At 46.9% G+C, this 15,140-nt stretch overlaps 1 protein-coding gene across 3 annotated transcripts in view; it reads left to right on the top strand.

The window, feature by feature from the left end:
* The window catches only part of OSBP2 (oxysterol binding protein 2), a 150,740-nt gene extending 138,945 nt beyond the window's left edge, over window positions 1-11,795 (top strand). For 2 of the 3 annotated variants that reach the window (XM_049788778.1, XM_049788780.1), the window contains 4 exons: window positions 58-153; window positions 230-414; window positions 10,068-10,294; window positions 10,424-11,795. In XM_049788778.1, coding sequence (XP_049644735.1) covers window positions 58-153; window positions 230-414; window positions 10,068-10,294; window positions 10,424-10,569 — 654 coding nt within the window. In that variant the 3' untranslated portion in view covers window positions 10,570-11,795. The remainder of the gene's footprint in view (window positions 1-57; window positions 154-229; window positions 415-10,067; window positions 10,295-10,423) is intronic. The other variant, XM_049788779.1, reaches the window with a different exon arrangement.
* The last annotated feature ends 3,345 nt before the right edge of the window (window positions 11,796-15,140 follow it).

Here is a 15,140-nt window from a genome sequence, read left to right as displayed (position 1 = left end):
GGGTTCAAATCCCAAATCCTGAGGATCAGCAGCTGACACTTCTGTCCATCCCAGTAGTCAGGAGACATCGAGATTGTGAACCATAAGACCAATGACCGATGCCAGCTCAAGTTCCTGCCCTACAGCTACTTCTCCAAAGATGTTGCCCGGAAGGTAAGCAGAAGCAGGTGGAGCCTCAGCAGGCCTGCAATGGGGCAGACACCCATGCTGGTCCTGCCTGTGCCTGCAGGTCACAGGTGTGGTGAGTGACAGTCTTGGCAAGGCCCACTATGTGCTGTCCGGCTCGTGGGATGAGCAGATGGAATGCGCCAAGATCATGCAGAGCAGCGCCAGCAGCACTAGCGTGGAGGGGAAGCAGAAGACGGTGTACCAGACGCTGCCAGCCAAGCTGCTATGGAAGAAGTACCCACTGCCGTGAGTGGCACACAGGGGTGCTGATGGGCAGGAGGGCACTGGTGGCCTGGGGAACAGCACCACCCAGCCAGACAAAAGGAAGCAGCAGGCACAGGAGAGGAGTGGCAGGAGGCTTTCTGCAGTAGAAATGAACAGGAGGTCTGGCACAATGATCCTTCAGGGAGCTGGGCACCCCTGGTACAAGAGTATGTTCTGGGGGTGGTGGCAGACCCTCTGCAGGAACTTTAAACAGTCTAATACGACAGTGTCCACAATCCAAGGGGAAAAAAAAACCTGGAAAGGTATGCAGGAAAGATACCACATTTCTTTTTTTTTTCTTTTGGTTTTTGGGCCACACCCGTGACGCTCAGGGGTTACTCCTGGCTATGCGCTCAGAAGTTGCTCCTGGCTTGGGGGACCATATGGGACGCCGGGGGATTGAACCGTGGTCCGTCCTACGCTAGCGCTTGCAAGGCAGACACCTTACCTCTAGCGCCACCTTCCCGGCCCCAAGATACCACATTTCTTTCTTTTTTTTTTTTTTTTTTTGGTTTTTGGGCCACACCCTGTAAGGCTCAGGGGTTACTCCTGGCTATGCGCTCAGAAGTTGCTCCTGGCTTCTTGGGGGACCATATGGGACGCCGGGGGATCGAACCGCGGTCCGTCCTAGGTTAGCGCAGGCAAGGCAGGCACCTTACTTCCAGCGCCACCGCCCGGCCCCAAGATACCACATTTCTAAGATAACACACCAGAAATATTTTGGAGGCACCTCAGCAAACCCAGGGCACTGCTGGGGATTCTTGCCCAACCAGATAAGTAGGTCAATGTAAGGCTCTAAGGACATGGTAGCAGGGATTTCTCAGGGCTACGCAGCAGGTCTCTGGGGCTGCTCCTGGCAACACTTAGGGGGACCTCCCAGCCCCACAAACCAAGAAGATAGACAAAGGAAAAAAAGAACTGAGATTGGGAACTTTTGTTTGTTTGTTTTTGGGCCACACCTGGGATTATTTCAGACTCTACACTCAGAAATCTCTCCTTGGCTTGGGAGACCATATGGGACGCCAGGGGATCGAACCGAGGTCCATCCTGGATCAGCCATGCGCAAAGCAAACTCCCTCCAGCTGCGCTATCACTCCAGCCCTGGGATTGGGAATTTGATGGAGGTTTAAGTGAGAAAAATCAACTGAATATAGATCAGCTGAAAAGATCAAAAACTAAAGCTACAGCTGGAGCATAGTACATTAGGCAGGGTACTTGCCTTGCACATGGCTGACCTGAGTCAATCCCTGGCATCACATCTGGTCCCTTGAGTCCTGCCAGAAGTGATGCCTAAACACAGAACCAGGAGTAATCCTGAATACCACCAGGTATGAACCAAAAACCAAAAACTAAAACAGAACTACAGTTAAATACAGTTGACCTAGTTTTGACCCCTGACACTGCAAGTAGTTCCCTCAGTTCTGCCAGGTTTAACTCACCCACCCACCCACCCCCAAGGGAAAAAAAAAAAAAAAAAAAACGAAAACTACAGCAAAGGACCTGAGCGACAGCACAGGAGGTAGGGCCTTGTACACAGCCATCCCGGGTTCAAATCCTGGTATCCCACATGGTCCCCTGAGCCCACCAGGGCTGATTCCTGAGTGCAGAGCCAGGAGTAACCTGAGTACTGCCAGGTGTGGCCCAAAATGTAAAACAGAAAAACAAAACAAAACAAAACAAAAGAACTATAGCACAAGACAAAATCTGAAAAAGGCAAGAAATTCTAGAGAAAAGGCTGACTCCCTTGTGCTACAGCATGCAAGCAGCCTCCCTAGCTGCCATGGAGGTGGGGAAAGAGCAGAAAAGAAGGTCCCCAGCACAGTTGTGTGCATGGCACATCTGGCAAGACAGAGCATGGCACATCTGGCAAGACTAACAGGGTCCGGAAGCAAAAGAGACCACAGCTGAAAAAGAAACAGCATAGCCTCATGGTTCAGTGGAAGAATACATGCTTTGCACATATGGGTTCTGTCCTTATTGGTAGCATAAAAAGGAAAGGAAAGAAAAGGGGTAAAACGGGGCCAGAACAGTGATGCTAGAGGTAAAGCATCTGCTTTGCAAGCACTAGCCTAGGACAGACTGCAGTTCAAATCCCCTGCGTCCCATATGGTCCCCCCAAGCCAGGAGCAATTTCTGAGCACATAGCAAGGAGTAACCCCTGAGCGTCAAATGGATGTGCCCCCCCCCCAAAAAAAAAACGAAAAGGAAAGACAGGGGAAGGGCAGGGACTGGAGTGAAGTGGGGGGCCTGGAGGGGTACAGAAGGGGAGGAGAGAAGAAAAGACAATCTTCTAGGCAATGCTACAGTCTTAGCTGTCATCACAGCACTGAGAAAATGAAGAAAATTAAGTGAGACCTTTCATGTGTGGAATCACTCATCACCTGACTAGGGTTATGCATCAAGCCCAAAGCTGAAACAGACTATTTTCAAGAAAATTTGCTGCCAACAGATATGCACTAAAGCGATACCTCTGTGGCAGGAGACTGATTCCAGATGGATGAGCTGAGGTCCTACAGTGAATGAAGAACTGAATCTAAGTGGAGAATTCAAGTCTGAAGTCTAAAAGCATATGAAAGAAAGCATCCTGTTGAGACCATTTTAAATTCATTTTACCACAGATAGGCCCCCAGCACTACTCCTGAGCAATAGAGCAAAGAATAGGGGAATAGCCCCTGAGCACTGATGGGTGTGGCTCCAAGCTAGGATTTTTAAATAAATAAATAAAACCTGGAGCTGAGAAGGGTGCCCCAGAGCAACAGTACAGTGGATAGGGTGTTTGCCTTGTACACAGGTGATCTGAGTTCATCATCCCTGGCAGCCCATATGATCACAATACATGTCCACTTACACATGTATGAAGGGTGCATCTCAGACTCCAGAGTTGGCCTGAAAGTAAAGTATTTCATTAGATTCCCAAGAAAAAGAGAAACAAAATTGAACTGGAGAGGAGAGAGAAATGGCTAAAAAAATATAATTTGGGGCCGGGCGGTGGCGTTAAAGGTAAGGTGCCTGCCTTGCCTGCGCTAGCCTTGGACGGACCGCGGTTCGATCCCCCGGTGTCCCATATGGTCCCCCAAGCCAGGAGCAACTTCTGAGCGCATAGCCAGGAGTAACCCCTGAGCGTTACCGGGTGTGGCCCAAAAACCAAAAAAAAAAAAATATATATATATATATATATATATATAATTTGTGGGGGCAGGAGGATTGGGGCAGGAGTAACAGTACAGCAGGTAAGGCACTTGCCTCACATGCAGCTCACCCAGGTTTGATACTTAACAACCCATATGGTCACCTCAGCCCCTCCAGAGCCAGGAGTAAAGCCTGAACATCACTGGTCTGGCTTAAAAACAACCCTCTCAAAATTTTTTTTGTTTTGCTTTTGGAGCACACCCGGCGACACTTGGGTTATTCATGGCTCTGTGCTCAGAAATTGCTCCTGGGGCCGGGCGGTGGCGCTGGAGGTAAGGTGCCTGCCTTGCCTGCTAGCCTAGGATGGACCGCGGTTCGATCCCCGGCGTCCCAGCTAGCCTAGGACGGACCGCGGTTCAATCCCCCGGCGTCCCATATGGTCCCCCAAGAAGCCAGGAGCAACTTCTGAGCGCATAGCCAGGAGTAACCCCTGAGCGTCACAGGGTGTGGCCCAAAAACCAAAAAAAAAAAAAAAGAAATTGCTCCTGGCAGGCTGGACCATATGAGATACCAGAAATCAAACCTGGGAATGTCCTGGGTTGGCCACATGCAAGGCAAATGTCTTACTGCTGTGCTACCACTCCAGCCCCAGCTCCCTCAATTTTTTTTTTAAATAAAATAATGGAGAGACCGAAAGATGATTCAATAGAATGAGTATATGCTTGGCACAAGGAGGCCTGGGTTCAAAACCCCTGGCACTGAGTCAGGAGTAGCCCTTAAGCTGCCCAATGTGTCCCAAAACAAAAAAGAAAAGGAATCGAGATGACTTTCCAATGAAATAAGATTTGGAACAATATATATATTTATAAAAACAGTATATATATATTATATAAATATATATTACATAAAATATATATATATTAGCAACAGTATAGCAGGTAGGGTGCTTATCTTGCATGCAGCCAAACCAGGTTCCATCCCTGACATCACATATGGCCCCACATGCACACCAGAAATTATTCCTGAGTGCAGAGCCAGGAATAACACGTGAGTATTGCTGGGTGTGACCTAAAAACAAAAAAAACATGAGAATTAATTTGTGATGAATACATAATGGAATACTATGCAGCTCTAAAAAAGAACAAAACCATGCAATCTGCAGCAAATAGCTAGAACAGGGGTGGCGAACAAGTTCGACACAAAGAGCCAAAATTTTAAACTGTGAGAGTCAGAGAGCCACACCACACAGTGACCTGCCAAAACAAACACTCACACTAAAGCATCTAATTTTAACAATAATATATTAAACACATATTGCATTTTGCCATTTTGAGTGAGGGTCAAAATCCTTCAGTGATGGTGAGGGTGTTCTGCATCCTCCACACTCAGAACTAACAGCAAGATGTGACCCAACATGTGACACACAGTTCCCCCACTTGCTGGCCCATGCAGTAGTTTCCGAGGAATGGGAGATGGGACTACGCGCTCGCTCGGAGATCTCTCCTCAGAGGTCCCTCCTCAGAAGCAGCAGAACAAAATCCAAACTTGGCAAAGAGCCACAATATACAAAATCATGATAAGAGGCAAAGAGCCGCATTCATTTTGGCCGGGAGCCGCATGCCGCTCGGGAGCCGCGTGTTCGCCACCCCTGGGCTAGAACTAGAGGATATCAAGCTGAGTGAAGTCAGAACAACAGGGAGAATGATCTCTCATATGTGGAACTTAAAGTTAAACTATTAGAAAATTCCAAAGACAACATAATGGGAGAACTGACCACACAAGTGAGTTTTAGCTGGGAAGGAGAGGGTGATTAAAAAGATGGAAGGATTGGGGTCTTTGGGGTAAAGACATAGCACTGGTGGGCCCGGAGAGATAGCACAGCGGCGTTTGCCTTGCAAGCAGCCGATCCAGGACCAAAGATGGTTGGTTCGAATCCCGGTGTCCCATATGGTCCCCCGTGCCTGCCAGGAGCTATTTCTGAGCAGACAGCCAGGAGTAACCTCTGAGCAATGCCGGGTGTAGCCCAAAAACCAAAAACCAAAAAAAAACCACCACCAACAACAAAAAGAGATAGCACTGGTGATGGGGCATAGTGTGGGAATAAAGTGCCTGAGAAACCATCAATAGTACTTTGAATCATAGAACCTCAATTTTGGTTTTGCTTTGCTTGGAGGCCACACCCTACCTGTTCTACTATCAAAAGAAAAAAATCTGGGGGCCAGAGAGATAGCATGGAGGTAGGGTGTTTGCCTTGCATGCAGAAGGGCGATGGTTCGAATCCTGGCATCCCCTATAGTCCCCGGAGCCTGCTAGGAGCGGTTTCTGAGCGTAGAGCCAAGAGTAAGCCCTGAGCGCTCCCGGGTGGAACCCAAAAAACCAAAAAAAAAAAAAAAAAAAAAGAAGAAGAAGAAAAAGAAAAAAATCTGGGATTGGTAGGAATTACAAAGAGTACCAGAGGTGAGATGATGCAATAGTGAAAATTAAGAATACCAGAAAATATTTTACTAGCTTCCTAGAAAGAATAAAATGAAGACTTTAGTCCAAAAGGAAAAATCAGCAAATAAGACTCTTGGCTTGCATGCTGCTGATCTAAGTTCAATTGCTGATACCCCATAAGGTCCTTCAAGCATACCTGGAGTTAGCCCTGAGCACTGAGTCAGGAGTTAAGACATACGCCAGTTGTGTTTTTTCATTTATTTTTTTTTTAAATCACAGTGGTTTTAATAAAACATTTTTAAAAAAATCTGAGCCAGTAGCAAACCCTGGAAGATTTCACAAGATCATAAACTTTGATAAATAGTATGCTGGATGTGTGTTGTTTTAAAGGCAAACTACTACCGAGATAAATTATCATTCAAATACAAGGATGTGTGTGGTTTTGTTTTTTTTTTGGTTTTTTTTTTTTTTGGTTTTTTGGGCCACACCCAGCAGTGCTCAGGGGTTACTCCTGGCTGTCTGCTCAGAAATAGCTCCTGGCAGGCACGGGAGACCATATGGGACACCGGGATTTGAACCAACCACCTTTGGTCCTGGATCGGAGGATGTGTGTTTTGTCATTCTAATTGTTTAAAGTCAAACCCAGAATCACCCACAAGCAAGTATTTTACCATTAAGTCATTACATCCCCAGCCCTATGAGATTTATATATATATATATATATATATATATATATATATATATAAGTTTTCTCCTCAAACATAAGACCTCAGAAGGTTTGCTAAATTAAAGCGCACACACACACACACACACACACACAATAGGGGCCAGAACAACAGCACAGCAGGTAGGATGTATGCCTTGCACGCAGACACACAGTTGACCCAGATTCCGTCCCTGGCATCCCATATGGTTCCCTGAGCCTGCCAGGAGTGATTTCTGAGCGCAGAACAAGGAGTAACCTCTGAATGTCATGGGGTGTGGTCCAGAAACAAACAAAAAACAAAATCAGGGACCGGAGAGATAGCATGGAGGTAAGGCGTTTGCCTTGCATGCAGAAGCTCAGCAATTCGAATCCTGGGATCCCATATGGCCCCCCGAGCCTGCCAGGAGCGATTTCTGAGCATAGAGCCAGGAGTAACCCCTGAGCGCTGCCGGGTGTGACCCAAAAACAAAACAAAACAAAAACAAATTACTAAGATAAATTTAAAAAATGGGGGAAAGGTCATAATAACCCATATTTTTGGGGCCACACCCATTTGATGCTCAGGGGTTACTCCTGGCTAAGCGCTCAGAAAGTGCCCCTGGCTTGGGGGACCATATGGGACGCTGGGGGATCGAACCGCGGTCCTTCCTTGGCTAGCGCTTGCAAGGCAGACACCTTACCTCTAGCGCTACCTCACCGGCCCCATAATAACCCATATTTTAGGGGCTGGAGTGATAGTATAGGGGTTAAAGTACTTGTCTTGCATGTGGTCAAACCTAGTTCAAACTCCAACCCCATTATAGTCCTCAGGGCCCCACCAGGAGTGATCCCTAAATGCAAAACTAAGTATAAGCCCCACTGGGTATGGCTAAAAAACAAAACAAACCAAATAAGGTAAGTGGAAATATAATATAGCCATAAGTATAAGTAAACAAAGCTCACCAATCACTGGGTCTTGAGGGCCGCTTCCCAACAGGCAGACCTGATGGTTAAGTGCTTTGACCCTACATCATCTGGGTAAACCCACCAAAGCTGGGGGCCAAACTCAGTCCCTCAAGGATCTGCATCAGCCTTTTGAGCTATCCCCAAGCCATTGGATTTTTTTTAGGGAAACAAAATAGGTTTTTATTGAAAAGACAACACGCAAACTTGGGAGAGGACAATCACAATACTTCACACAAGGCAAAAAACTAGTATCTACCTACCTACCTACCTACCTACCTAACCTACCTACCTACCTACCTACCTACCTACCTATCTACCTACCTACCTACCTATCTACCTATCTATCTATCTATCTATCTATCTATCTATCTATCTATCTATCTACCTATCTATCTATCTATCTATCTATCTATCTATCTATCTACCTATCTATACTCGGAAATTGATCTATCTATCATCCATCCATCCATCCATCCATCCATCCATCCATCCATCCATCCATCCATCTATACATACATACTCGGAAATTGCTCCTGGCAGGCTCGAGGGACCATATGGGCTGCTGGGATTCGAACCACTGTCTGCATGCAAGGCAAACACCCTACCTCCTCGCTATCTCTCCGGCCCCACTTAAGATTTTTTTTAAAACCCTCCTCCTTCCTACTTAAGAATATTTTGGGGCCGGGCGGTGGCGCTAAAGGTAAGGTAGCCTTGCCTGCGCTAACCTTGGACAGACCGCGGTTCGATCCCCCGGTGTCCCATATGGTCCCCCAAGCCAGGAGCAACTTCTGAGCACATAGCCAGGAGTAACCCCTGAGCGTTACTGGGTGTGGCCCAAAAACCAAAAAAAAAAAAAAAAGATTTTATCATAATTAAAAATAAGTAAAAACTGTTTGCTTGCATGCAGAAGGACGGTGGTTCGAATCCCAGCATCCCATAAGGTCCCCCGAGCCTGCCAGGAGCAATTTCTGAGCATAGAGCCAGGAGTAACCCCTGAGCACTGCCGGGTGTGACCCAAAAACAAACAACAAACAAACAAAAAATTAAAAACACAAAGAACGTCTGATCAGATGAAAAGTTGAAAACTGGGACCGGGAAGGTGGCGCTAGAGGTGTCTTGCCTTGCAAGCGCTAGCCAAGGAAGGACTGCAGTTTGATCCCCCGGTGTCCCATGGTCCCCCCAAGCCAGGGGCGATTTCTGAGTGCATAGCCAGGAGTAACCCCTGAGCGTCAAACGGGTGTGGCCCAAAAACAAAAACAAACAAAAAAAATGTTGAAAACCAATGAAATAAGTACACAAGAATTATACTTGACACATAAATGAATAAATAACACATAAAGACACATAAATGGCAAATCATCATTTGAAAATAGTGACCAATGTCATTGGTAGTCAGAGATGCAAATCAAAACCACAATGTGATACCATTTTACTTTTATTTCATTTGGGAAAATGAATAAACCCACAATGCCTTTTTGACATCATCAGTGGAAGTGTAAATTGGTACAACCATATTGGAAAGTAATTTGTCCTTACCTCTAAAGAAGACCATCACAGTCTGGATAGCCCAGAATTTCCACTTCTAGGTGTGTGTACACAAGAGCTATTCCTGCAAATGCACAACCAAAAATATGCATAAGATATTCCAAAGCAAAAACTTGGATACAATCCCAATTCTTTGAAACCATGATTCACAAGAAGGAGTAGTCTATAATAGTTGTAAGAAATGAACTGCAAAACACAACATCAGTTAAATCTTAAATTAAAAAAAAAAATCCCAGGGGGTGAATAGCACAGCGGTAGGGCATTTGCCTTGCATACAGCTGACCCAGGATTAATGGTGGTTCGAATCCCGGCTTCTCAGATGGTCTCCATTGCCTGCCAGGAGCGATTTCCGAGCCAGGAGTAACCCCTGAAGTTGTCGGGTGTGACCCAAAACTAAAACCAAACAAAAAAATCCCATGGCCAGAGAGCTTGTTCTTTGCATGCAGGAGGCCCAGGTTCAATCCCTGGCACTGCGTGGTTCCCAGAGCTCAACCAAGCTGGGAATAACCCCTAAACACTACCAGGTGTGGCCCCCAAACAAAAATATATATAAACTTACTTCTATGTGTTGGGGCCAGAGCGATACGATAGTACAGTGGGTAAGGCACTTGCTTGGCATGCGACAAATGATTCACTGCACAGCAAATGGTGTCCACATGGAATAAGCACCTCCAGGTGTGGCCCAAAAACAGAGAGTGAGAGAGACTATTTTAAGACAACATTAAGCTAATAGTTTTTGGAAAACCAGACTGAAGTGGTGGAGTGTAGGGAGGCAAGCAGGAGTGTGGCACATGTGAGGATAGAAGCAGAAGCCAAGGTGGCTGGGGTGGGCACAAAGTGCACGCTGCTCACAAGCCATCCTCGGTCGCTGCAGGGAGAATGCAGAGAACATGTACTACTTTTCGGAGCTGGCCTTGACCCTCAACGAGCAGGAGGAGGGCGTGGCGCCCACCGACAGCCGCCTGCGGCCAGACCAGCGGCTGATGGAGAAAGGGCACTGGGACCAGGCCAATATGGAGAAGCAGCGGCTGGAGGAGAAGCAGCGCATCTCCAGGCGCCGGCGGCTTGAGTCCTGCTCTCAGGCCTGTGGCACCGAGGAAGGTGAGGCCTCGGCACAAGCGGGACCCTGGGAGTGCAAGCAGAAAGGGTTGTGGGGGACGGGTTGCTAGGGACCCTGGGACTAGAGGGAATTTGGGGAACCTGCCCACCCGCTCCACTGTGCCCACCCAGCAGAAAAGGAGACGGATGTGTACATGCCGCTGTGGTTCGAGAGGAGGCTGGACCCGCTGACTGGAGAGACGGCCTACATGTACAAAGGTGGCTACTGGGAGGCCAAGGAGAGGCAGGATTGGCATATGTGCCCCAACATCTTCTGAGCATCATCCTACCTGCAAATACAGGCGCCTGTACAGCCTGGTCCACCTTTCTTGAATGCACTCAACTTTAGAACTCCACGCCCCACATCCTCATACACCATTTTCTTCCCTTCCCTTATTTTTTTTTAAAAAGACTTTTAAGGGGTTCCCACCTTGGAAGGACATGCTAAACTGGGTTTACTCCAGTCCCTGGGTGTCCCTTGACCTGCTCCCCTTCATATATGGACTTGGCCCCATCCTAGACTGGCTCCCAGAACTCAGGCCTGCAGGCCCGGGCCCCCCACGTCACCACACCCTCACTCCAGCCTCTACCAGGGAAGCAGCAGCCCCTCCTTGGGAGCCACATTTGACTTTTTTAGGAAAACAATCTTCGTTTCTTTTCAGCCAAGACGTTTAGTAAATATTTTTAGTACAGCACTTAGCAGACAACTTTCTAAGTGTGCTTTCTTGCCATGAGTGTCCTGGCAAGAGCCCTTTCTTTTTAAGACATCAGGAATCCAGCCAGACCCCAGCTGGGAGCAAGGTCCTCCCCCATTTGTATTTGAGCTACCCACTCACTCCCTAGGACCCAGGACCCAGTGGAAGGAAACCGGAGGACCTGCGTTGGCCCCGGAGAGCATTAGTCACTCATCTCTGGCGCTATTGCCCACCCACTGTTGGCAAGTGGGGACAGCTGAGGGGGCCCCAAGTGGTGAAGGGCAGAAGTCCCTTGCTTGGCCAGGCAGGCCATTTCGCAGCCCCAAAGAGACCAGGATTTGGGGACAGAATCTGCAGGTGCTCCCCTCTCCAGAACCAGGCCCCAAATCAGCAATAATGAATCAATTCTGGACTCCGCCTGGGCAGGCAGAGGCGACTGTGTCCGTGCCTCAGCCTCAGCCGGTTCTGGGAAGCCCCATGCTGCCTCTCTGAATTCTTACTTGCCTGATTTATATATATGACATATAAATATATATAAAATAGCTATTTTGCTTAAATTTCTATGGTATGTGGAAATGAAAAAAAAATGATGAAGACAGGGCAGTCCTGTCTGAGTTTGGCCCTCCTGCCAGCTGTGCCCTCTACCCTCTTCCAATGGCTTCTGCCAACAGTGGGGGGCTGGGCCAACATGGACACTGTCCCAGCCCCTCAAAACTCCCATTCTAACCTTTCCTGCTTCACTTTTGTCCTGAAAACTCACCACAGGGTTTTTCTTTCTACTCCAGAACTGGTTTTGTTTTTATAAAAAAAACAAAAGTGAACACCCAAGTGTACCCCTGGAGAATCAGACCGGGCAGGTGGGGAACCGGGGTGCCCCATCCCTGCCTTCAGCAGAGTGTGGAATGTACCTCTCTTCCCAGCACTGTTTGTGAACCAGTCCCGGCAGACTAGTAATAAAAATCCTTGGATGTGGAGTTTTCTGTGGCTCTCTGACTCCATGTGTGGCTGGGTGGATCGGGACTTACCCAGGACTGGTGGTAGGTGCTTTCTTTTGCTCACTGCCAAGGTAAGTGTGAGGCTGATGGGATGGAAGGTGAAGAGGGCTGGTAGAAGAAGTGAACTTCTGGGAAGGTTGCAGAGCTAAGTAGTACCATGCTCACAGCTTTGAGGGTCTCAGGGACTCAACCAATGAACCTACCAGGAATACCCTGGTGAGTTCTGCAAGTGCTCCACAATCATGACCTAGGTTAATTCTGTTCCCTGAAACTCCAGGGTTTCCAAACAAGGATCACTAGCTCCCAGGATCCAAGTCTCTTCCCATGCCCAGCCATCCAGGTGATAGGATGGGGTGGGACAGGCCTCCAAAGGAACAGACCAGGCCCTGTGTGGCTAACATTGCCAGTCCTGGGGGTATAGACTGCCCCCACTGTCTCCTTATTCTCAACTCTCATCTTTACCACTGGAGACACTGGAAGCTACTGGGCAAAACCTAGAGGTGACAAAGATCAATTCATCTTGAGGTACAAGAAGGAATTAGTCTAGAATGAAGCTAGACTTAGCTCTGAACAAGAAGTGACAGCAGGTTGCCAATCTGCAGAGATCCGTATGACAAGAGCAGCCTACATTCATGGTCTCTAGTCATCATCATTTAATAGAAAATGAAAGGGAAAAATGAACAATGACTAAAGACTTCACAACATAAGCCCAGAACCGCAGAATATATCTGACAAAAATAATGTAAAAGATATATATATATATATATATATATATATATATATATATATATATATATATATATATATAGGCCAGAGAGATAGCATGGAAGCAGGGCATTTGCCTTGCATGCAGAAGAACGGTGGTTTGGGGGGGGCCGGGCGGTGGCGCTAAAGGTAAGGTGCCTGCCTTGCCTGCGCTAGCTAGGACGGACCGCGGTTCGATCCCCCAGCGTCCCATATGGTCCCCCAAGCCAGGAGCAACTTCTGAGCACATAGCCAGGAGTAACCCCTGAGCATTACCGGGTGTGGCCCAAAAATCAAAAAAAAAAAAAAGAAGAAGAACAACGGTGGTTTGAATCCTGGCATCCCATATGGTCCCCGAGCCTGCCAGGAGCAATTTCTGAGTGTGGCCCAAAAACAAACAAACAAAAAAAGATATTTATATATATAAACTTGGATTGAATGAGAAGACCTGAGTTAAAATTGCCATCTAAGTGGTAGATGACCTTGATTTATCAGCTTCTAAATCAATAGTCTACTAACATTTTCTCCAAAAACTGACATGTTGATAGCCAGAGAGGTAATAGAGGGGTTCAGGTTCCTGCCTTGCATTCAACTAGCCTGGGTTCAATCCCAGCACCACATATGGGCCCTTGAGCTCTGTCAGGAGTATTAATTAAGTGCAGACCCAGGAATAGCCTGAATAGCCAGAAGTGGCCCAAACATGAAACAAAATGTAACATGTTGATTGTCAATATATGGGAGAGTAATTGTGTGGAAAAACAGCCAAGGCCATTTTCAAAAAGGAGTGATGATGGGAACAATGTGGATTTGGCTGCACACACAAGTATTCTAGAAAGCTCCCAGCAAGTGGTAACCTTTTCCTCTACGTGCTCTGCACTATCTGGTGGGCTGTATACTTCACTGATTTTTCTGATAATCCCCTCACTGGAAACATTACAGTAGCATCTAGTTGTTGGAGAGCATGTTCAGAGATGGAGGTGGAAGAGCTGATGGACCCAGGAGATTGCTTCCCCCCAAACTCAAGTTCCAATCACTATGACATAACAGACTGCTACTGCTGGGAAGGATACCTGAATCTCCTTTATCTCCAGGGCTGGGGCTAAGCTCAAAGAGAAACACTTTAAGGTGAAAAGAGATTATCAACAGGGCCAGAAGCAATATCAAACATCTTCCCCTTATTCTTTATGAAGCCAGCCAGTATACTTTAAAACAGTGCTAAAAGAAATATATAATTCACTTGAATAAGATAGCAAGCTGAACACTTTTTTTTTTTATTGATCCTTTAAATTGTAAACCCAAAAGTCAGAGGGGAACAGTATCAGAGGCTTCACTAAAACATTCTGGCAGCTAGGTCAAGGCCTTATCTTTCTGGTAGGTTTGGTTCCTGAATTATCTCCTTTATAGAAAGTTAGAAGTGCTGAGTAAAAAATCAGAAAAAACTTAAGTTTTCAATCCCAAAATTAACTGTTTGGGGTGAGAGTAAGTGGAGACAGCCATATTACAGTGGGTAGGGCAAATAGTATATCTTTGCATGTGAATAGTATATATATCTTTTGCACACAGCTGACATGGGTTTGATCCCCATTAACACATATAAGCTCTGGTAGGGCTGATTGCTAAGTGAAGAGCTAGTAGTAAGTCCTGACCACAGCTGAGTGTAGGACAAAAACAAAATAGACAAATTGCTTAAACTTTATTTCAAATCACCCGAGCTGGTGAATAGTACAGCAGGTAAGGCACTTGTATTTTCACACAGCATTCCAGATTCAGTCCCCGGTATCTCATATGGTCTCACAATGCAAGGAGTAAGCCCTTAGTGCAGAGCCAGGAGTTAACCCCAGAGCACCACAAGGTGTGGACCCCTCCCCCAAAAAGTCACCCAAGGAACACTGGAGTTGCTGACCCATATGTAGAGGCCAATAGAAGTAATAGCAGAACCAGACTGAAATTATCAGTAAATAAAATAAACACACTTAATATATTTCTAGAAACAGGATGCATTAAAAAATACTAAAGAGGGGGTCGGGGGGGGGGGGTGGCACGGAGCAGTAAGGCATTTGCCTTGCTGGCATTAGCCTAGGACGGACCGTGGTTTGACCCCCAGTCCCCCATATGGTCCCCCAAGCCAGAAGCGATTTCTGAGTGCATAGCCAGGAGTAACCCCTGAGCATAACCCCCACAAAACAAACAAACAAACAAAATACTAATGAGGGGCTGGAGTGATAGCACAGTGGAAGGGTGTCTGCCTTGCATTACTTCCAACTCCAGATCACAGTTTGATTCCTGGCATCCCATATGGTCCCCCAAAGCCTGCCAGGAGCTATTTCAGAGCACAGAGCCAGGAGTAACCCCAAAGCATTGCTGGATGTGACCTGAAAGACAAAAACAAAACAAACAAAAAAAACCCGGGGTGGA

This window comes from Suncus etruscus, chromosome 15, assembly GCF_024139225.1.
Source record: "Suncus etruscus isolate mSunEtr1 chromosome 15, mSunEtr1.pri.cur, whole genome shotgun sequence".
Taxonomy (NCBI): Eukaryota; Metazoa; Chordata; class Mammalia; order Eulipotyphla; family Soricidae; genus Suncus; species Suncus etruscus.
This window is presented reverse-complemented; position numbering and strand designations above follow the sequence as displayed.